The 24,721-nt window shown below is 38.7% G+C and overlaps 1 protein-coding gene across 4 annotated transcripts in view; it reads right to left on the bottom strand.

Moving 5' to 3' along the window:
- Window positions 1-24,721, bottom strand: part of ATE1 (arginyltransferase 1) — an 88,122-nt gene that overhangs the window by 35,425 nt on the left and 27,976 nt on the right. For all 4 annotated transcript variants that reach the window (XM_063337685.1, XM_063337684.1, XM_063337683.1 and 1 more), the window contains exons 9-10: window positions 22,111-22,292; window positions 16,610-16,709 (exon numbers count right to left, since the gene is read on the bottom strand). In XM_063337685.1, coding sequence (XP_063193755.1) covers window positions 16,610-16,709; window positions 22,111-22,292 — 282 coding nt within the window. The remainder of the gene's footprint in view (window positions 1-16,609; window positions 16,710-22,110; window positions 22,293-24,721) is intronic.

Below are 24,721 nucleotides of genomic sequence, written 5' to 3'. Positions count from 1 at the left end.
TCCAGTGCCACCCCCCTGCCCTGGGCAGGGACACCTCCCACCAGCCCAGGTTGCTCCAAGCCCCGTCCAGCCTGGCCTTGAACCCCTCCAGGGATGGGGCAGCCACAGCTTCTCTGGGCAACCTGGGCCAGGGGCTCACCACCCTCACAGCAAACAATTTCTTCCTGACATCTAATCTATAACTCCCCTCTTTCAACTCAGATCTGTTTTTCCCCCATCTTTTAAAGCAATAAAGACCCTGAATAATTCTAAAAGACAACACAAGAGAACAGCAGGTACGTTCTACAGCAAGATACAGTATTTACTTTTCAGGTATAGAGTCTCCAATTTGTTCTTTTTATACATAACACATCCTGTCCATGAATTTCTCCATATTTGTAACCCTTTTGACAATTCTTTGCCTTATGTCTATCTCCAAATCAAGCTCCCCATTACAGTTGCTGCGTACTGTGGTTATCTCCAAGACCTTGTACCACTTTCCCCAGCAACCTTCAGTGTCCAAGCTTTCCCCATCTTTCCCAGCATTTCTTCAACGACTCTCCTCAACAAGTTTTCCCTGGAGCCACAAACCACCTCTCCCAGCTCCAAAACTCAACCCTTCATCCCACTGCAGCCCCCCACGAGCCCCCCAAGCCGCTCAGAGCACAGACTAGCACTTGCGACTCAGTGTCCCTTCTTCTGCTAAGCCTTACAGGTCAGATCTATCTCCCCATTACCACCTACAGCCACCACCTCACCACCGGCAATACCACCTCAATATGAGACTTTCACAAAGTCTGCTTCTGTCTCAAACGTGGTTTCCAAAAACTCAGCCAGAAACACACAGAACTTTCCAAAAAATCTATCCAGACAAGACTCAGAGGGCAAGAAAATAAGACCTACCCGGGAAAGTCTGGTCTGATGGTAGCCTTATACTGAATAAATAATTTCATACTTCACCTTCGTGCTCAGCTATTGACTCAGTCTGTGGAATATTTGAAGACATAATAAATACTAGACTAATTGACAGCTTCTCAAGTTGTGAAACACTGATATTCACCAGTTGAAATATACTACTTAAGAATTCAGATGCAAGACGTTGGCTTTAGATATGTTATGTGAGATTTCAGAAGCATTTACAGTATTTATGCAACTAGATCAGGTTGAAAAACAATGTCACTTTACAAATTGTCATTCCAGCTTTTTTCATTTCTATTTGCTTTCAAGCATCGAAGAACAAGAAATAATACTCTGAATCAATAATTCAGAAGAGCACAAGATTTTTAACTTGACGGCTTTCTATTAATGTATGGTACACTTGATATGCTTTTTCGAGTCTAGCAATAAAAAAACCTAGTAAAAGCCACCTTTATTCACTCAACACTGAAATATACACAACCCAGCATTGAAGAAACGACTTCAACAACAGTGGTAATAAATGCTAATAGGTGTTAACAGCAATCTCAGGATAGCAGAAAAGATTAAAGTTGTAGGACAAAGTGGAGAAAAAAGCACAGGGAAGCTTATTAGTAAAAACTTAATTTCTGCAGGATCTTGACTAAATAATATTGCAAAATTCAAGTTAACACATCCTTAACACAGACAAACGTGTTATTCAGACCAAAAACCTGAAGGAGAAAATAAGGCAATGATAAGTCTCAGTGTTTTTGTATGTCTACAATTCATATTATCAGGATAGGGTAACACACATCTGCCAGAAAATCTAAACCTACTTGTCTCCCCTACATCTGCAGATTAAAAAATAAATAATTAAATAGAAAGGCTCGCTTTACCACAGTATTCCAAGCACGTGTTAGAACTTAAACCTTAGCAGCAAGTAAAGCAAGAGCAATCTGTACAAAGTATCAACACGTATATGTACAAAAATTCTAGACCACCAAAAGAAGTGCACTTTAAAAGAAGTTTCTTCTGTTGTCCCTAAAACTGTTTATTTTCATAGTAAATTTTCATTCATGAAATAAGCCATCTAATTTTAGGTCTGTTTTGTTTGTCAAGTGTTTGTTAAACAAGCTGGCTTTGTTTGCTGGGAGAAGAGAATTTGTAAACAAGGTCTCTCTGTGCTCGGTCTCAGCGGGAGAGCATCCCGCTTCACCTTGGGACCAGCTCACCACGTGGAGCCCACAAACCACACATCTGGACCGAAACCCCTTATTGAACGGCCTCAAAATGAGACAGAATGCAAAAAGGCAGAGATAGCACGCCGTCTTCAAAACTGGGAATGTGTAAAGCAAAGCAGCCGGGCATCCCACCTCCCGATGGCGCACACAAACACCTACTATAAAGAGCCAAAACCCCCAATGCCGCAGAAAGCAGAAGCTGAACTGCCACCATATCCCGTACCAGCTTCCGTTCATCGTCTCCGCCTTAAGACTCGAAACTGAAAACCAGGCTGTGGCTGTATTAGTTAGCGGAAGAAACACTAAACTGGGAGGACCCCAGAGGTTCTGGGCTACAATACATTTGAGTCCCTCTGGGACCGCACTAAATATAAGAAAGTGGGAAAAGGATCCAAATATAGGAACACTAAACAAATGTAGGAATAAGCCATAGAAAATACGGCTAGAGAGATGTATTGAATTTTTGTTAGGCTATTTTGCAGGGAATAATAACTGCCTGAGGATATAATACAGTAAAGATAATTGTATCCTTTCAACATGTTCTTTTTGACATTGACTTGTTTTCAAACTCCTCCTTATGTTAATGAATTCTGTCTCCTTAATCATAAACAAAATATTAAACTTATAATACTGGAATTCTTGTCAATTAAGCCCATTTTTATTATACAAAACTGAAGAAAATGAAATTATACTAGCAAATTCTGTAGCGGTGATTCCGCATGCAGCTTTGGTGCCCATTAGCAATGTAGACGCTCTGCAAAAGTGCCCAACACTACTCTCAGAGTTGGTTAGAAGAGATTCATTATGCTTTCATCTGAATTACTACCATTAAAAAGTACACAAATGTCTACTTGCGTGTTTAGGAAAACAAGCTGTTTAACGTTATATATCCCCGAAGCCTTTGAGCTGAAACATCAACACTTCAGTTTTCTCTTAATGCCAGATGTTTGGAAACTGTTTTCTTTTTTCTTTATAATCACCTTCGCAGAAGAAAACAAGTTTGAAGACAAATGGGCTGGAATCAGTAAGTATACCATATGCTATGTTAAGTCCTGATCATACCTAAACCTGGTAATTCAAGGGTATATTAAATATATATCCAAATATAGGATTAGGGAAGTATTAAAATTAGAACTGCACTTATAAAAATCAAGCACTTTGTTGACATTTGAACAGTTTATAATCCTCGCTTTTCAGAGTTCAAAGAATTAAAAATTGCCCAGGCAATCACCTTGCTTTATTTTAAAATCAATAAAGCTCCACGCTGTCTTCACGTGCACGCACATCTTGAAACGTGAAAGCAGTTTCATGCACTTCCGTGCATTTTTAACACACTTCTAAAATAGAGAGCAAAGTATAATGAATACTTAGCATTACATGCCAATAAATACTGACAATCTGGACAATCGTTTAGTCCAGATCTACACATCTAAAGGACACACACACACAAAAAATCTTTCTAAATTTTCTGCCCCCTGTTCAGCCTTGGTGGCATCTGAAGCTGTTTCGGTGCCCAGCAGCTGGCAGTGGGCGCCGGGAGGCTGCTGTGCTGATGAGGCTTGGCAGAAGCGTGGCACATTCCAGCTCCACCACGACCCCCTGCAGAAGGTCTCCAGCTGCCCCTTTAGAGTTTTCTGTTGAGGTTGCACAGTCCAAGCAACCTAACGCAGCCCAGAGTCAGAGATTTGGCCGAAAACCCAGAAAGAGTTCATAAATCTCAGGGAAGGAACAATATCTGCAGTTTTAAGAGACTCTCAGGAGAAGGTTCACACTCATTCTTTTTTGTTGTTGCTCATGCAACCACCACAGAGGCATGAGGATTAAAGAAAGTCCATCTTATACAGAATTTAGTTTGTAGCGTACCAGTGATTTTAGATGCTTTCGTGGCAGTTTGCAACTTTTCCAACTTAATGGACATTGGCTTGAGAAATATTAGCATCTTCTTTCTTGGATCATCACCCTAACTACCCTAACTTCTTCCCACATCACAAGTAAAGGAGGTAAACATACTATCATTAAAAAGTTCATCGGAAGGTGGGGCTGTTAGTACAGGCATTTGAGGACTAACAATTCAGTCATCAATGCGGTCAAGAAGACATTTAATGCACGGAGTTTCTTTACCACCCCCCACTGATAGAGAATAATTTTGTGCTTATAAATCCATTAAACCATCATCAGTAACAAACAGCAAAACAGACACAGTTCTGAGAAAGAAACCCATTTATCTTCTAAAATAAAGTTTCAGTCAGGGCTTACAAATTGAGCTCTATTAGAAGCACACAACTATTTACGAGAAACACATAAAATACCATCTTGCATTGATTTAGGCCGCTCAGGTGCTGTCCTTTGGATCCCTTCTCGATGCCATGCTTAATTTAGCAGGAATTGTGGTGGAGCAGCCCCAAAGCTTCTCCCTGTGGAGACCTTCCCACCTGATGTCCCTGCACAGCATCCTCAGGTTGTCCAAACTGAGAAGTAGAGGCAGAACTTGGGACGGGATCTCTGGCTCTCAGGCGGCACGACAGCCTTTTACTCAGTGTCCTTCACTGCCACTGTATGACATTAATGGAGGATGCAAAGAGCAGCAAGCCCCTCCAAAACATACTGTAGTATCTCCTCACTTTCCTCCCCTTCCCCCTGAACGGAAGATAATTAAAAACAATTAATAGCAAGCCACACAATGCCAACTTGTAAAGACCAAAACAGAAAGAATGTTAAAAAAAAAAAAAAAAATTTGTAAAATAAATAATGGATCAACCTTACTGACCATATTAGCACTAAGTAGCCCTTCAGAACACTAGCCTTAATATCTTAAATAAATAAATAAAATCAATGGATCAGCGGAACAAAAAGCTCATCTTGTCTTCTGTCCATTCATAAAACAACAATGCATTTGTGTTGGGATGAACAGAGAAATTGGTTCCTGTGTGCTTTTGCTCCACAAACCCATTCTTCTTCAATTAGTTGACAATGGGGTCGTTTTCACATTCCTTTTTTTTTTGTGTCATTCTAGCTCAGTGTTATTTGTGAAAACATTTTTATTCCAAACAAGAAAGGGGAAGGAAGCAAACAGTATAATATTCTATTAAAAAAGACGATCAACTCCCTCGAAACCTTACTAGTAAGAACGTGAAAATTACCCTACACACATAATACAGCAAATAACTACTCCTAACAGTTTCAGTCATTCCTTTTAAAACAGTTAAATTATTCAGTTGAAAACAACTGAACAAAATAAAGTTTTCGGTAGTGGTTAACTGTCTCACGTAGTAAGTGGAAACCTCAGGGCAGTACCTCTCAGAGATCCAGTGCCCTCAAGACGGTCTTCATGGAAACAGAGCACCATCCAAGAGCCTGCCAGACTCCACAAACTTCAATTACTGCCTCTAATACCAATTAAAGAGAGTATACATGTGTTTTTAAATTATTTGCATCTGAATAACGTTGGTGGCTACCACAGCATACCACAAAGTAAGCTCCTCCCCTACTAGTGATATGCTGGTGGTGTGAAAACACCGTTGATTACCATCACCTGCAATCCAGTACTAATGCATCTCTGCTCTGGGTTTTGCTTATTCTTAATTTATTATTTTCTTTGAGCATTTACTATAATACTATAAATAATAATTTACTATAATAAGGATGATAAAACTCATCCAAAGATCTCCATAGGCACTGTAAGGAGCAACCATAAAACCCTCTGTTTTGTCACCTCGTTTAATGCAATATTCTGTCCCGAAAGCAAGAAAAACACAACTTTTAACAGAGACGTAGCTAAACCAGAACGAAGCACCGAGAGACTCAAGAGCATATACACATGTGCTTTCCTAGTCACTTAGTCAACCTTGACACTAAAAAATAACTCAGCCCAAGTCCCAATTTAGCTCATTTTGAAAACTTCGTACTCAACACACTTCCCACTTTTTTCCTCCTTTTCACCCTTTCTCCCTGCCTCCAGAGTCTACTTTCTTCTTTAGTACAATGAAGGCAATAACTCATGTTGTAGAAACAAATGGTAGAAGCTGACGTCTGCATTTGAGGGCCTTAGACAGAAGGCTTAATTTCGGACATCATTCTCTAGGACAGAAATGCAGACTTGACAGTAGCCATCAGGTTTATAAAGAAGGGTATTGGAAAAAAAAAAAAAGAAGAAATAAAAAAAAATGTTATGTGCATGATAGGTAGGACAAAATGTAATATTCTTGAGGAAGAAAAGTTCAGGTCAGACACAAAGGGAAAAAAAAAAAATCAATGGGAAGACTAATAGAGCACAAGAATATGCAGGAATACAGCCACCAACGCATGGAGATATCCATTGCACACGGATATCCAACAGGTCTTAGAAGTGAACACAAATATAGTTGATCCGACGTTGGAGTAAGGTGATGGTCTACATAATCCTCCGTGGCCCTTGACAAGGCTACTTTTCTGTGACTGCGCTATTCCCTCCTGGCTCCAAATCATTCCCCTCTCTATAGGAGTCTGGGACTCTCATTCCCAAACACTGATGCTAAACTTTTTGCAAACTAGATCATTAGCAGCATTGTGTTTAATATCAGGATTGAGGATAAATAATAGACCCTCATTAATACACTTTGACTTGGAGACTCAGTACAGTCACCAGCTAAACAAGCTCAGACAAAGAAAATAATCATTCAAAATAATGAATTGTCATCTAGATTAAATGTAACACTTCAGAGAAGTGTACTGTGATAGCTCTGTAAAATTAATGAGGTCTTAGTAAAACCAGACCTCATTGAAGTATCTACCATTAAATCTTTCCTGGAAAATTGGAGAAAAAACATCTCTTGTGTAGATTAACTGACTTGTCAGCCAGCTCCTACTGTAAAGACCACAAGGTGAAATACGGCAGAGCCAGGAAAAGCAGAAGTTCCTGGCTTTCAGACCAAATAAATTCCATTTGGTAACATTGCCTAATTAGAGCTAATATAATCAGCAAAATAGCAAAGATAAGAAAGAACACAAAAAGAGCAATCGGATTTGAAGTTAAATGAGAGATCCAATATTCCAAGTGTTGCCAGATTCAATAAACGTGGTGCACAGATAAAACTTAGCAGTGTTTCAATGACTTACACTTCAGTGACAGATTTAAGGGCCTGATTTTTCTCCAGGACACAAGAACTTTGGTATTTTGCCCAATGTTATAGCTACGAACAACTTCACACAGAGACTATGTTAGGAAAAGCGAAGAGCATTATCTTCATAAACGCGTTTCAGCCTTTTGCATCACGGCATCACGTCTCTGCATATTCAGATTCACTCCCTCTTGGGACACGACGAGACAGGTAGAGAAACAAAAATTCAGAAGTAAAAAAATTTAACTGCTGTTTGACAACCATCCAAAAATTATTAAATCAACAAGAAATGAAGCTGACAAAGCAGCACTACAGCAATTCATTTGCTTGTTAGAAACTTTAAAAAGATGCTCAGTTCCATGCGTTCTTACACTTACTAACAAGGACTAACGGATTTATAGAATTATAATTGGAAAATTCTTAAACGTGGGTTGTGACCTCATTCCTCAGATAAAGGAAAAAAATTTGACACATGAATTGTGAAGTATATCTTTCCCCCTCCAAAAAAGCCCCAACCAAAGAAAACCCACAGCTCTTGTCTACGTATTTCGCAGTTTACAGGTCACGCTTTAATTGCTAATGGTTGCTATGGAGCCTCCAAATAAGCCTTCAAATAAGATTTAGTACAAGTCAGCAATAAGCAGCGAATTTAAGACTATACAGAGTCATGAATTAGACATGATAAATTTCTAGCAGTGATTATCATTCAGAAGATGCTTTGTCTCAGGTTTATTAACATGATCTTGAATAAATCTTTTCAGCAGCTCCTTTTGACAGAGACAGGCGAGTTACCTCTAATAACTCATCCACTGCTACAGAACTGGCCCACAATTTAACAAACCATACCTTTTATTCTTGTGCTTTTATGAAAATGAGAGTAGATTCTAGTTTACTTAAGCCACACACATTAATGAAATCACATTTATTAAAGAAACGCTATAGGGAAGTTGTCCCAAGTTAATAAAATTCCTGTAACAAGTAAAAGGCATAGAACTTATCCCCGCTGATGTGCATGTGTAGGTAGTTAATACCATCTCTATCACATTTCTATGTTTATTCTTCAGAACCTCTGAACTGCAAATCCTGAATATGTACCTCCTTATGCACAAACGTATCCCTGTTGTACACAGAACAAAGAATCTTTACTGGTAGATATTAAAATCATTAGTAGCATCAAAATCATCATCGTCAAAATCAATACACCATCAATATTCAAGTCTCATAAATCACCTCATATTTGGAATTACTTAAGAGACACGGTATATGACTTTGAATATTTCTCTGAAATAACCTAGATGGGAACTGGTTCTTTTTGGGGTTTTTCATTTGGTTGGGTTTGGGTGGAGGGACGTGTTTGAACTGCATGAAAATAACATAACCTGATCCGAGCCTCATACAGAAGATAACAAATGGATAGTTTTAAGAGGACCCATTCCTATTTATTCTCCAGTACAGAGAAGTAAAGCACCGGGGAAAAAAAGTTTACTCAATTTGAGGAAGTTTTTTTTTTGCAATCAAAGACCCACCAAAAAGTTGCAGGTATACAGCTGAAACCGTAGAAAGCCCGTGACTCACAAATACAACTTCACTCTTGAAAATTACTTTCAGATGCAATTCCTTCCAAGCTTGTACAACATCCACCCCAAAATTTCTGCTTTTGGACACATGTTTATTTTCTCAAGGGGCAGTATGTTAATAAGAAAGAGACTTGTTCGCTCCACAGGTCGGCTGGGACCTATACAACAGACATTTCTTTCAGCCCCGATAAAAGTCTAAAATAATAAAATTAGGCATAAATATATACAAATTATTTTCACTTCAGTTCTGCTACACTTCAACCACCTTAAACTTCAAGTAAACAACTAAAAAGAAATCCACATTTCCCAAATTAGAAAAATAAAGCCCCAGGGACATGTTCACATTTTTCCCAAGGGAGTTCTAAATGACAAAAAAATAAGTCCCGACTGTCAATATTTTAAAAGGAAAAATAAAGTTAAGAAAAAAAGACATGGCTGGGACCTGTGTTTGCGTCTAGTAGAAAAATGGGATTCCGACTGGTTTTAACCCTTCAAACGCTGTGTGAACTTCGGCACAGCTTCAACACTTGCACCACGGAAAAACTATAATAATTTACCAATTACACACAGTATAAAATAACACCTTCGGAAAAAAAGAATTAATTGCATTCACTATCTTTTACCTGCTGTGAAAAAAATATGGAAACTGATATTCTGCTTTTAGTAATTATATTTCCAGTTGAAATGCACTGTCAGCATTCACTAACGACTGTTGCCACCCAGAATTGATCATCCCCTTATTCCTGTTTTTTGATGCTTATCATGTAGTTTCCACAACCTGACTAGAAATGTCTTAAAGAAAAAAGAAAAGCAACCTAGAAAGCGGCCCCCAACACTTCGTAATATGCTGTTCAATGTAAATAAGAAAGACTTTGAAATATTTATCACTAGCAGTACAACAAGAACTAAAGAACTAATTATTTTCACCCATGGTATTTTTTATTTGCCCCACGTTCTCATAGTTGTTTACTCCGAACATATTTAGTGCCATTTACTCAGTGTGGGCTCTAAGTAGTTAGTAAGAGTCTTCCAGACGAGGAAAGATGAAAGGAGAAAGCTTTTATGGAAGAAAGGAACAAAAGAAAAAAAGAAAAATTAAAAAAGAAAAAAGGGGGGGAAAAAAGTGGGGAAGCAGCAAGCTGCTAAGGGATGCTGCAATCCGAAATGTGGCATATGACTTATAAGATCGAAGAAACAGCCAGCCAACCTTCGAGTCAAAACACATTTGCTAAAATATATGTAGAGAGACAAGGACTTTTTGCGCAAGTTACAACTTGAAGGAATATTAAAGCAACTTGATTTTCAGAAGCATTTAACACATGGACACAGAGTCAATCATCCAAAATACTTTTGGAAGTCTCGGCCAGCCACTTTAAAAGACTTCTCAAAATCCCTTTGGGTTTTAATGCCAAAGCTCCAGTATAATTCAGAGTAGTCTTTTTCCCTCAGTCACTAACCTAAACCATTAGAAGAAACACATGGGATAAGTTCAGAACTCCAAAGGAATTAACGTTCGATTTTAAGTGCTGACGCTAATGCAGAGGAGCATCCTGGCCAGTGGGGAAATCTGGTGGCGAAATGGAAGGAAGGAAGAAGAGAGGCAGTTAAAAGTAATGCTAACACAACATACAGAAAAACCAAAATTTTAGCCCCCCTTCTGTAACTTGTAATTTTCAGGGCATTATTACTGTCGTTCTTATTGTATGGTTTTGTCTTTGTTTATTATTTTGTTGTTTGTTTTTAACAGTCTTGCCAAAAAAGCAGAACCACTGCATTGCCAAAACTTTTATTGCTTTCATAGTGTAGATAATGGTTTTTCAACCGAGATATTTCAGTTCTTTATTACCAAACGGTATTGCAAGCAACAACTTGGCAATCTATAACAAGAACTGACTTTTCAGAATATTTAATTCCTTATTTATGGCCTGTTTATACAAAATAATTACGTTTTGTACTAATCTGAATGCATATTTATTCCTATAAATTGACAAAATTAATCCTGGAAAAGCCGCAAGAACAAGTGCTAACAGACTTGAGCAGAGCAACGCCAATCCTCCAAACTACTCTCAGCTTATCATCTTTTCCCTTTATCAAGGTAAACCGTAATACCAGTGAGAAAAGCAGGCTGACAGCTGGTAGCAACTTCAATACATGCTGAATAAAGAGACCAAGCATGGAGGTATGAAAACGCCGACTCTTCGTGTGGCATTAGTGACACATTTTGCAAAGCCATCTGCTGCTCAGTGGCGGATCCGTAACAGCGGGTGCTTATCCCCCAAAAACCATAGAGGATCACATCAAGCCACGTCACTTTAAGTCTCTTTCCCTCACACATTTCTGCTTACACAGCAAATCCAAGCTCATTGAAAAGGTTAACTAAATTCCACAGTCACAAACGGCCAAAGCGTCAGGATAAGCAAGGATGAGCCAGACCTTTGCGGGTCCCGTGGACGTGGAAGCCCAGGCTACCACTGGATGCCTTTCACTGCCGCAGGAGGAGCGATGCTGAAATTCCTGAAAGCAGCCAAAGAAATTGGCTCTCGAGTGCCATAAAATTCCAGGGGCACCGCTTACGACCACAGTCAGTCCGAGGTATTTAGTTTAAGAATGATTAATCACAGATGAATCAGCCTTTTGTTTCTTTTCTGACATTTCAGAACCCTTTCTAGTGTTCCATCTATCTGAAGTCTGGCCATGCCTTGATACCAAAGGAGACTGTTTGAAAGAATTCCATTTACTTTGGCCTGCCTACAAGTCTGGATAAAGATTTCAGTCAAAACACCTCTTCACATCATAGAATGGTCTTAAAATGGTACACAGAGATAACACAGCGAGAAGACATTAAATCTCTTACGCACTTCAAAGTACGCTGATAGTTATTTATAAGGTTGGCGGAGCGGCTTCAGGGAAAGATCATTGACCAAAACAAGTAAGGACAGATGCTCCAATTGCAGTATTTGCATGCAAATATTGACACTGAAAAAAACTCAGAAAACGCAGAACTAAGGAAACTCGCGTAGAAAACACCACCAACAAATCCTTTCCAATACAAGAACTTAGAGGAGAACTTGATTTAAGGTCAACAGAGGTCTGAGTAGCAAATGCACGGCAGCCAGTACACTTATTATTTACACCAGAAGCACAAACCCAAAATCTATTTAGTGTCACCCACCGCAAGACTCAAAATCAGTATCAAAAAACTGTAATGGAAAGAACAGAAAGGATCTCAAAGAGTTCAGTGGTGATTGGAAAAATGTGAATTTAATAACATCGAGCCATGGAGTAAATTTTTTTACTTGGAAAGACGTGGAATAAAACAGACAGAATATACAGGGAAAAAAACCCAAGATCCTCTCAAGCAACTCTTTGATATGCCTGTTCACTAAAGGTGCTTCTTTTATTTCTCTAACTATAAACACGTTTGTAAACAACCATCTTTAACGGAAAAGCATTAACAAGTACAGCTGTAGTACTTAAACACATGAGAAGCAAGCCTGAGACCAACACCATCATAAAGCACAGTACTTTCTTATACTTAAAATTTTATCACAGATTCCAAAAGGCATTAGGAAAAAGACTTTGCATCTTATGAGTCCTGGAAAATTTTCCAGGAGAATGTTTTCCAACATTAGAACTACCACATCTAACAGAGCCTGAAAAGTTTTACCACGAGGTCGTGAATTTCTTCAGAAAACCATTTTAATCTTGTATTACCCTAACCTACCCGGAAAAAATGGAACAAAGCCATTGCTTAAGGTTTTTCATAGCATTTTTCCATATTAACATAGCTAATAGGACTACAGAAATCCCTTTGTCTCAATTTAATGTAGATTTTATTTTACCAGCTCATAAATATTAACCCATACATGGGAAAAAAATGGAAGAGAAGCTGGGAACTAAAAACCAGCCTAATATTGCAATATATTCCCTTCCCCCAGCTTAAGTCATTTCACCAATACTCCATCGTTTTAAAATCAAATTGCAATCAAATGCAAGCTGTTCGGGAACAAAAGGAAAGGGAAGGGAACAGTGAGTCAAAAGGGAGCGTTATTTTTAAAAACTTCCATAATTATGTCTGACCCATGGGCTGGATGACACTCATTAACCATTTATCTTCCTGCCTCATAATCCAGAATTCTCCAGCTCTGTTACTGAGCCACAGGAATCCTGACTTGGGCATCCTCTTCCAGGACACTCAGGCCTCCAATCTCCCATGGGATTAAATACTATTTATGCCCAAAATTGTACCATTCTTGGAAACAGAATGCTTAGATGAAACAGAATGCTTAGATGAAAAGGTCCGATAACGTATTCTCTGCCAGTTCAGCCCCTGACCTGCTCAGCGGCAGCTAAGAACATTCAGTGGCTGCACGGCGCAGTTGGGCTGTGGGCAACTGGTGTGATGTTCTGCCCGTAGAAAAAAGGTGATTGCTCAAAGAAACTTTCTTGGCTAAAGATATCTATATCATTTTAAGAAGAACTGCATGAAAAGCAGAACGAGCATACTAGCAGCCTTATTAAAAAATAAATACTTGAACAAAATAGTCAATCAATGCCTCGGACCTCCTTTGAGCACACAACATAACCAAGATGATGTGATGCAGAAGGGAGAAGCTGCTACTGTATGTGGCCCAGTCACTGGTGTATATGATCACCTATTACCAATGCTTTAAAAACCAATGTTTGACTGTTACTTTACATACACACGAAAGTTAGAATCCAGAAGAGATGCCTACAATTTGCATTCCAAGAAAGTACCCATGCAGAACAAGGCTTTAATGCTTGCTGTTGGATGTCTATACCTCCAATCTAGGAGTCACGTGCATTTAAAACCAAAACACCCAGCTACGTCCTCATGTGCACAAATAGGAGTACAACAGTTCATTGCACAGATCCCCAATTACTCCAACCATGTCTTGTCCAGGAGACTGTGTTTTACTCCATTGTCAAAGTCCTTAAATTGACATCATAAAGTCACTGTTCCTTATACACCCCAATTTATCAGCTATCCCTCGTCAATCAGCAGGAAGACAGGCAGCTGGGCAGTACAAACCAGTAGTACTGTGTTTCCATCATAAATCAAATACAAATGTCAGCTTAGGCATTTCTACTGCTCACAATCTGTGACTAGCAGGAGGAAAATTTTCAAAGATTTCAAAAATCCTGTGACTTCACTGTAAGTAAGTATAGCATGCATATGTTCTTCACAAGACACTGCATATATAAAGAAGTGATGCTGTGCCTTGCCTCCATTTCCAAGCATCGTTGGACAAATAATTTGCAAAGAAAATTCCAAGCAGAGGAGAAAAAACAGTGGTCAGTTCTTCAGCTCCTTCCTTTTCTTTCCTTCATTTAATTTGCTTACCTGACATCACTTTAACAACAGTTACCTACAGCCCGTCATTCTTCCACACTAGTATCATTAAGGGCAGGGAGCGTCTAACATCTCTATTAAACTGGAATAAAGCAAAGTCTTCAACATGTAACGCCTCTCAGTCAGCCAGGCATTACTGAAATTACGTAATCCACAAAAATCGGTACTTACCCACCCCACTTTACCACTACCAATCACTTCACAAGAGTAGCAGCATTATCAGACGCATTTCAAAACTCAGTTTTAAAATTTGTTTCTGACGTACGATTTCAGTGAAGGTGAAGTGGAACTACAGAATTAATGTCAACCTGATTTTCAATTGCATTAAATTTGGCCACTTCTAAAACAAATATACACAGAAAAAGAAATATTAAATAAAATCAAAACCCTTGCAATTCATTTATTAAATTATTACTGTCCCAACACAGAGCATTACTTACTTGCTACTGTGTGTGCTGTAAATATATAGGTATAGGCTTTCCTTTTCTCCTTGCCCCCCGCGCCGGTAATGCTCATACTGGGCCACGCTTAATTACCTAAGCGCATTTGACATGTATAGGTTTCTAGAAGACTAAAATGTATATTCTACCGAATCACAGTCATATCAGATAGTCATTAAGTCTAAGCAAGGGAGGAAAAGGAGCTTTTGTGAAGAAAAAAATAAGTTATAATACTCCTGCTACAATTTATTCAATTTCTATTATTTGCGAATGAAAACTAGAGGCATCGTGAGAATCTTACATTCTTGATGCAATCATTTTCAAATAACACCACAGGCCCAACAGAAGAGATACCTCATTATAATAACTAACACAAACGTATAGTGGTTACTGAAGTTAGCTCCCAATCTTACAGCACCTAATCTTCATATTTTAATAGTTTCCTCACAACTTTAATACATTCACTCATGTATGAGCTTTGTTTAATCCATGTATACAAAGTTCACATTTTAAAACTTAGTACAAGCAGCTGAACCCAAAATTTTCTTAGCATTGATATCTTTCACAACTGGGATGCTTGTCGCCATTATAATCAGATTTGTGTCTTTTCTTAAGTGCCCTAGTAAATGAAATGCATTTTTTGCAAGTCTTGAACTGTGTAGCTTACAGAATAGACAAGGGATGGTAAGTTGCAGTGTCTCAACATGAACAAGTCATCCCAAACTTTTAAATATTTCCAAAGAGAAGAACAAGTAATTAGAACCTATGGTTCAAACTGGTGAGGAGAGAGCCTTTAAGATGATTTCGATGGCAGAGGCAGTGTTTTCCAACTCACTCATTTGCTTCTCTCAAAGTTAGCATTCTCTTTGTTTGGCCAGCAGATGTAGATGACAAACTCAAGTTGACAAAGGGAGGGGGAAGGGAGGGGAAGGGAAAGGGGAAAGGAGCGAGACAAAAGTCTTTAACAAAAGGAGAGGGAGGGATTTGTTGTTTGTTATTTCCAGAAGACTGAATCATGACGGTCACCTGTAGCGCAGGCCACAATAAAGCTGAAATGGTTTTTCCTTCACAACCATCACTTCAATGAGCCTCACAATTTTTTGGCTATTTGGAAACTAGCTGAAAACACTGCAGTTTTTTAGCACACTGAGAAAGAGAAAAGGGAAAAAAAAAACCAAACACTGCACCTCTTACTCTACATTTCACGAGCTTTGTATCTTTCCACATTATTAACAGATATATTTGGTTACGTGTAAATGTTCAGCAAATTTCTATCAACGTTCAGTACTCCGAAATTATATCATAATATTCAAAAAGCAATGATACATTTACAAAGAAAAGATACGACCTTCATGAGATGTAAGAACCACAGAAGAGAGACACCCTTAGAGACTCAGGGCTAAACAAAGTCAAAGCTAGCAGTGGTTACACACAGGAGGTTTGGCGACAGATTGGTTATTCTAAATGTTCTGTGGATTCTCCTGACCCTTTCTGCAAAACTCTGCTACCTGGCTCAAAGCTGCAGCTAACCGAGCTTCTCACTGGTCTGATTGGCAGAGCAAGTCCCCTATCTCTAACAAAAAACAAAGAGGAAAAAGCCAAGTACGGCCAAGAGCACGAAGGCATGTTATCGCTGCCTACAGTCACTAAGCAACAGTTCCACAAATACGCAAGCCTAAAAAAGGCAGAATTTTAGTCTATTGGAAGATATGCTGTAAACATGAGATAGCCAGGTAACCAAATGACAAACTATTATCTGCCAGCCTTGAATACCTCTCCATGTGAACAGCTTTTACGCCAACTTGTAACTAATACCACATGCAGCTAAATTTAAATAAAAATAAAAATCCTAAGCCAAGTTAAATAGTAACCAACATTCAAATTTAACCGTATAAAGTCTACGTTAAAATCCAAAATGACAATTACAAAATATTGTATTACTATGAACACTGTCAAATGCTTTGAATAATAGTACACCAAGGAAATAAGTAAAAACACACTTTACCTTGTATCTCATTTTGGGGCATGAATGAATGTAGAAACCCATATAATAAAAACAGAGATCAGGAGCTTTTTCGTGAAGTTGCCTAGTAAAAGCAATTTCCCTGTGAAAGGAAAAAAGAAACTAATTACTTTTGAATACAGTTCTTACATTCATTTTACCTCTTGATATTGAAATATTTTACAGCTACCTGGCTCTTGACTTATTTAACGGACTAGACTTCTATCAAATAAAAAAATGAAGATAATAAAGTCAAAACTAATGCTTAAAAAACCCCAAAGATAATAAACTAAAAATTAATGTTTAAAAACCAAACAAACAGATCACCAAAATGCAAAACACCATGTCAGGATTAAAAATACTTTCATTTTTGTGTTTTGTCCTGCCAACTAACTGACCTGAAATTCAAATAGAAGTGATTAAGAGCCTCTATTTAACAGGTTTCTCGTTAATATTCATGTACATTGGAATTCTACAGAAATCTGGCCCAGTTACTGTAGACAGACTGGTTAAAATGGCTTGAGACACATCACCGTATTTTTGAAACACAAGATTCAAAGATAAGCCTCTTGTTTGTTCTCTTATTTGCATTCTAGCAATTTATATGTAAAAACATCCATCTTTATGCAACAGAAGGCATTTGTCATCTACCCCATGTTTGTTTGTATGATTTTCTCATTTATTCTGAAAGAGATGTGTCAATGGATTCCAAAATAACTTTGCTTTTAATTTCACTGGCACAAGTTTTATTACAAAGATTCTGCCAGTGTGTCCAACATAATGCTCATTTTTACAGCATTTGTAACTTAGCGGTTCACATCCATACCAAGTTTGAAAAAATATGGCTGTTGGTTCTTACTTTCAGTGTCAAAGGGATAAGAGGACATAAGCATGTGCAAACAGGAAGCGTGTACAAATACTGAGAGGTTTTTTTAATCACTTATTATTAAGTTAGTAATTAAGATGTTTAAACACTCTGAAAACCTAACATTTCAGCTGAGTGTATTTTGCCAAGACCATCATGGGTCCATGATGATTCTGCATCGATATACATCCACTCCAAGAGACGAATGGCTAGAAATAAGTTACTCCGTATCTGAAAATCCAGGTAAACACAACAGAATCCAGAACCGAGATTTATGTACTCCCAAAAATCTACAAACATGCTCTTCATATACGTAATCTTTAAGACATGGCATAAAGTTAAATAACCTGACTGTTTCATGCAGATTATCCTGGAAGTAATTAAATGAATACCTTTCGGCAATTGAAAAAGCTGGAACACTACAGGGAAAAAACATTCTTTGTATTTCAAAATCTCTTAAAAACTCTTTCCAATTGGCCTACACCGCCTGATTTAATAAAACAAAAAGACTCAAAGTGAACAGAAAGTGAAGTAAATAGACCATGGTGTAATGAGGTAAGAGTTGGTCTGCAGCAGAAGTCTTACCACGGGCAACAAAGCTTCGTGCAAGTGAATTAGTAGTGCACGTGCCACCAAAGCTAGCTTGCTTGGAACTACTGCCCGTGTCTTTGCATGTCCGATGGTCTCCAGTGATACGCCCTAAGTAAGGACCCTTAACTCAAGTTCCTGCTTTATCTTTCATTTATCTATTCAGCCGACCCCACTCTGGGCAACGTTCTACTGGGGGAATGCTAAAGCGTCCCTCTCTTTCCTTTATCCAGGAGTCTGTACTGTGATCCAGCACAAGAGAATCCTCTGACTCCATCATTTTAAACGAGGAGCAGCAATCAGGTGTCACTGTAAAGCATAACTTGCATCTACCTGTATTCATTCTGCCTAAATCCCTACGGAAAAGGGACTACAACAGACTTGCAATCACCTTTTTGTAAAGCTTTCAGTTATGGTACATATCTAACGAGTTAGAACGGCTGTTAGCGCTTGGCAAGAGTCGTCAACTAGTGAGGAAGACATATATTCATTTCATCAATACAAAATTCAGACTTAGTATTTCAGTGCAACATAAGCCAGTTCCAAAAGAAGGTCAAGTACTTGTCCCTCCTACAAAACACAGATTATGAATACTATGCTTGTCTAGTATTCATGATTTTAGGTAGTAGGGGGAAGGTTTAACTTTTTCCTGCAAATAAGAATCACTCAATATTTCTTGTGATTTTTTTTTTTTTCGTTTAGTAAGAATGGTATTTCACAAGTAGCTTCTTCTCCCCTCATTCTTTACTTACATGCCTACATATTTCAAATGATCTTCAAATCCCATCCTTTCTACGACTCGGCAGCAAAAATTCTCAAAGTAGCATGAAGTGGAAGTGACAGCGCTGCAATGCAGTTTAACCTCCTCGGAGTAAAATTGGCAACAGCTTTGAAGGTATCAGATTCCTTTGCAACTTCCTAAATCCTCCCTAACTCTCATTTTTTTTTTTTTCATCTTTTTGAAACAAGAAGGTTGGCTCCCACTACGACTGTTGGGAACTCATTTTTATTGCCCTTAAATGCTGCAGAATTTATAAGCTGCTTGTTCACTAGATGAGCCACACACGCATGTTGCGCCAACAAAGTTTTAAATTTATTATGTAGAAAATTTAAAATCATTTCAAGAATTCATAAGCATGGATTATGTCAGTCTATTATGACACAAAGTAAGGTGATATGTACAAATACTAAAAAACAACTTGTAGGAGGACTTAGTATTTTGTTATGTGCTCACCTCATGAAAAAAATAATATAATCCGTCTAATTTCAAGTATCTAGCATATGTAATAAAATACTTCTAAAAATCTAGATCACTAACAGACAGAAAAAATATCAATTCTAAATCATAGGAGTTCCAACATTTTTGCTACATTTGTTAATTCTGATTAATTTTATAAAATTGTCAGTGCCACTGAATGCCTCAGAAAAATGACAGTTCAGACTCTTTTAGACACAGACCACTGGAGATGCAACAACAGCTCCATTAACGCTCACAACAACTTTGAAGTTAGCCCTGATTTGTGCTGGAACTGGACCAGATGACATCCAGAGGTCCCTTCTGACTGAAACTCTTCTATGATGCTAACGTGAGCCAGCAGTGTGCCCAGGTGGCCAAGGCAGCCAACAGCATTCTGGCTTGTATCAGGAATAGCGTGGCCAGCAGGAGTAGGGAAGTGATGGTGCCTCTGTACTCGGCACTGGTGAGGCCTCACCTCGAGTGCTGTGTTCAGTTCTGGGCCCCTCTGGACAAGAGGGACACTGAGGTGCTGGAGCGTGTCCAGAGGAGAGCTACCAGGCTGGTGAGGGGTCTGGAGACCAGGTCCTATGAGGAGAGGCTGAGGGAGCTGGGCATGTTTAGCTTGGAGAAGAGGAGGCTGAGGGGAGACCTCATTGCCCTCTACAACTACCTGAAAGGAGGGTGTAGAGAGGTGGGGGTTGGCCTCTTCTCCCAGGTGAATAATGACAGGACCAGAGGAAAAGGTCTGAAGTTGTGGCAGGGGAGGTTTAGATTAGATATTAGGAAGAATTGCTTTACTGAAAGAGTGGTCAGGCACTGGAACAGCCTGGCCAGGGAGGTGGTTGAGTCATCGTCCCTAGAGGTGTTTAAGAAATGTCTAGATGTGGCACTTCAGGGCATGCTCTGAAGGGCAGAGATTGTAGGTTGTTGGGTTTTTTTCATTTGTGTGTGTATGGTTGGACTCGATGATCTCAAAGGTCCTTTCCAACCATGAAGATTCTATGATTCTATTCTATGATTCTACAGTTTCTCCTTCATAAAGAACCATTCTAGAACAAGGTGGGGAGAGTCAACAGGAAGGCAATGTTATCAGCTCTTATTAAAGGTGACATACTTGGAGAAATTGCACTTTGGGACTTAAATGTACTACGAGCTTACCAGACGTGGCAGGAGGTCCTGCTCTCTCACTCCCTAGCTATTCTCAGCTGCATGTTGTGGCTCCATCACAACTCTTGCACCAGCTCTGGTGTTAACAGGTTCTTCACCAAGACAACTCAGCTCACTAACCAAGTTGCTAAAGCGAACAGTCTTCTGCTCAATTAAACTGGCTGAATATATGGTTTCTAGAAGGCCAGCATAGAGCAGAGATAGAGAGGAACAACTGCAGCAGCAACAAACCATTAGACTGATGTCAGCAACTTAATAGTGAGCTTTGTGGGAAAAACCCTTTGACATACGCATTTGAACTACTCATGTAAAGATTATTCAGAAATCACAAAATTCACCACTACAGAGAGAAGAATACACCAAAAAGGAGAATAAAAAAAGATAAAAGACTGTTAGGAAATCAAAAGATCCTAATCAAAATCTAAACAAATTATGCGTGCTCAGACTTCTGAGAGATTAAAATGCACACGTTTTATTAGTTATCGCAAGTACACGAAGTAACTGTGGTAAGAAGTAACTAGGTATTTCCTAAAAACAGTGTTTGTGCTTTACATATTTCAAAAGTCTTGTCAAATTTACCCACCCTGGTGGGTAATAGTAAACAGTAGCTTGCTAAGTCCACCTATAGAGAAGATGCCTCTCAACGGGACGCCTTGGAGAATGAAGAAAGCTGGATCTCACCAAACTAGCGCTTCTTTCATACCTGAAAGACTATCTCAACAGGTAAAAACTTCTGCTAGAACTTCTCAGACCTAGAGAAACTTGAAAGCAGACAGGTCTGGCAGGAGGTTCAAATCAGTTGCTTCATGAGAACATCACTGGGAACACCACGTGTCTGTGACCAGCTTACTTAATGTAAACAGAGAAGCAAAAAAGCTAAGAAAAAAAAAATGAGATGCAGAAATATTTCCACTCATTTAGGAGTGGGTTTTTTTTCCTTATAATAAAAATGGAATCATAAAATTATTTATGGAAGAAAAACAGTAAGTTGCAATTTAGCACACAAGTCTTATTCACAGTGAAAAGCATTACTCACTATTCCTACTGTTTTGCAAGGCTAGGTTGATAGTTAATTTAAGGCTTTAAAATTCATAGGATTACTCTCCATCAGGCTTTCTAAAGACAAAGATAATGAGATTAACATACCCTGAAAAATATACTTAGTGCTAGTACAGCAGGAGACTACTAATTCAGAAGACAACGGTTTTTAGGTACTCGATTATTTATGATCTTAACATGCACAAAACTATAAAAGTGATTAATTTCATTTGGTGACTGGGCTAAGAAAAAGGTCAAAGGAAGAATTATTTCTATTCAAACAAAAAAGGGTCTTTTCCTGCTGAAACCAAGCAATACTAAATTATTTTCAGGGGCAATAAAAACTAGGTATTTCATTTCTGAGTGGTTTTTTTTATTCTTTAAAGGTATTTAGCTAACTAGAAAGATGCATTACAAAAAAATTCTTAATTGTCATCCTTGAATGTAAGAAACTGGAGAGAATTAAAACAAAACAAAACAAAAACCCAAACACTTTGCTAGACATAGTGTTATCAGTATATGTTTAGCCTGGAAATAAAAGCTTAAGTTTAGGAACAAGTATCAATTCTTAGTATTATGTCTAACCAGATAACAAAAATGTCCCCTTACCGTAATGCAGAGTAGACTCCCAAAGATAAGAAAGAATAGTCTGGATCATAGTACAGATAGACGGAGGACACGCAGCAGGGCAGGATATCAATTACACCAACAGCAATTATCTTCCCATCCAGCCAATACTGCTGGTGGAAAGAACCATAGCCACATTCTGGTCCATTGGGTGCATTCTCTGCCTAAGCAAAAACAAGAGAGGGATGTAATTGCCTGACAGGTAGACTTCCCGTACAAAAACAATTTTAGAAAATATTTTAATACAAAAGCAAGTACTGTGAGAAATTACTCCTGCTATCCATGGACAGAAAAAGGAAAAAAGGAATTTGAGAAACAGGGAAAGCAATATTACTTCACTGTATCGTTTGTGACCTTTGCCGTACTCATGATTGGTAAACTCTATGTATTACGCATCCCAAACAGGAATCTGCAAACAGCCTCTGCCATCTAGCATTTATAGCACCGACACGATCAAACAACAATGTGATTCATCAAGTTATTAATGCATTATTACATGCAAACAAACTCTGCAGATACTGTTTAATTTGACCTACTTGCTCTTCCACAAGAGATGTAGCCCAAAGGCAGACAGGCGAAAGGCAGACATTTCACCATGCTGGCGCTTCCCAAGGCTGGCTGGGGCTGCCCAGCTCCTCCAACGCCTTCTGCCACAGCAAGGACCCTGCTGTTTCTCTCCCCCACGCCCCAAGTACTGCAAGCGCTTTGGCCTCAGAAATTCAGTTTCTCAGAGTGGCCATTAAAGTCGCTTGAGAAGAGCATTTTCTAAAAAGAACTGAACAGCTTACTCTTTAAGTGAGGTTTACTCTTTATAAGGTTTACTCCTTATGACCACCAAAACACCTTTTATCTAAGAACCTGAAACTCTGTGTTGCAACAAAATCTGTGGAACTTCTTTGTCAGCCCACATCAGAGTATCTTCTGCAAAAACACTAAGGAACTCGCTATTCTTGTGCGCCGCGGTTTTGGATGTGCAGTGAAGTACGTCTCCGGATGGGGTAAAGCACCTAGAGCCAGCAACTGATGCTTCAAATTAAGAAGAAAATGATCTCCTAATTTAAACTGTATTACACAACCAACTTTGGCATGCCATTTTCTCCCATGTCAAGTTTACTTTAATCCTGAATTCCACTGTGCTCAACTTAATTATCCATCTAGTCATGTTTTTCACTGCATTGCCAGATCTTCAGAAAGCTGCTTCTCACTCAATAAATCTGACAATATTGCCTACTATTACCAACTGGTTTGCATTACAACAACAGAAGGTGGGTTTAATCAAGTATTTTGATACAGTAGCGCAGACTGAAGAGACGATGGGCAGTAGAAGTTATTCTAATTGGTACCACATGTGTCAAAAGAAATCAATCACGTGAACAAAAATCATTTCAACTGACTTACTTACCCAACCAATAAGTCCCAAAATAAAGGCCATATAATAAAATGCTTGCATTTTCATATGGCTATATAGCATAAAACTAGTTATGGAGCTACAGACACTGTAAAAGTGAAACGATCAAACATTCGAGAGCTCAATCTGCAGTATATGAGGATATTAGACTGGGATACTAGCATATTAAACTGGGTTTCTTCTCATTCAGGTAAAACCTACTTATTCAACAGTTATGGTTTCATACAATATCCTCAACTTTTCAGGAGATCCAAATGAAATCACATGGTCAGTAGTAAAACTTTTAACTGGGAGACAGTCGAATCAGAGATTTTTCTCTAAGGATTTCTGAGGCACAGGCTGAGTTCTCCTCTCAGCTCCCAAGGCGCAGAAAAAATTAAACATCTCCTTCAAGCCACGGGGAAACATGATTGATTGGTAATATAACAGAGACTTCCTCAAGTTTCAGTTAAAACAGATTTTCTTTCTTTGTCAAAAACTCATCATGTAGGATTTAATGAACGTTAAAAAAGATAGTCTAAGCCAACAGGGAAAAGATTTTCACTCAAAGCAAAGTCTTCTGAAGTTTAACAAATGCTGTGTCTGTCTGACCGCAAACCTCCAAATGGCATCACATGGGTTTGGTCACCAGATCTCTGCAAACTGAAGTATTAGCAGCAGTCAAGAACTTCTAGTAAAGTATAAACTACCCTTATTTCTCTAATATAATTACAGTGAAATGTCAGGAGCATAAAAGAGGCTATGTCCTGTAACAAACATAACAAGCAGAGCACTGATTTCAGGCAAAATGTTCAGGGATCTCCATTATATTAAGCAAATAACATTTTTAAAAAGAGTAACATTTTCCTCCTCCCTGAAATGAAAAGGTTTCATACAATGTAATCCTTTGTAACACTTATCAGTGTTACGTTTTCTCCAATATCTCAATGAACACTTGGCTCCTTTAACTTGATTTCTCATGCACCGTCCAGGCAATCTGACGTGAAACAGGTCTAGAATATGAAACATTTTCCTGAAGCAGGTTATACCATTTCACTCCACTGCCGTGTCCACCTGGGACCACGTTTGTCAAAGGTGAGGTAAAATACACCAGTGACATCAGGTGAGCAAGCCCCACCGGAGAAGGTTTACCTTATCTACTCGAAACAAGACACATTAGCCCTGGAATCAGTCCAGAGGGACCAA

This window comes from Chroicocephalus ridibundus, chromosome 6, assembly GCF_963924245.1.
Source record: "Chroicocephalus ridibundus chromosome 6, bChrRid1.1, whole genome shotgun sequence".
In the NCBI taxonomy this organism is placed as follows: domain Eukaryota; kingdom Metazoa; phylum Chordata; class Aves; order Charadriiformes; family Laridae; genus Chroicocephalus; species Chroicocephalus ridibundus.
The sequence above is the reverse complement of the archived record's forward strand: the minus strand, read 5'-3'. Positions and strand labels throughout refer to the sequence as shown.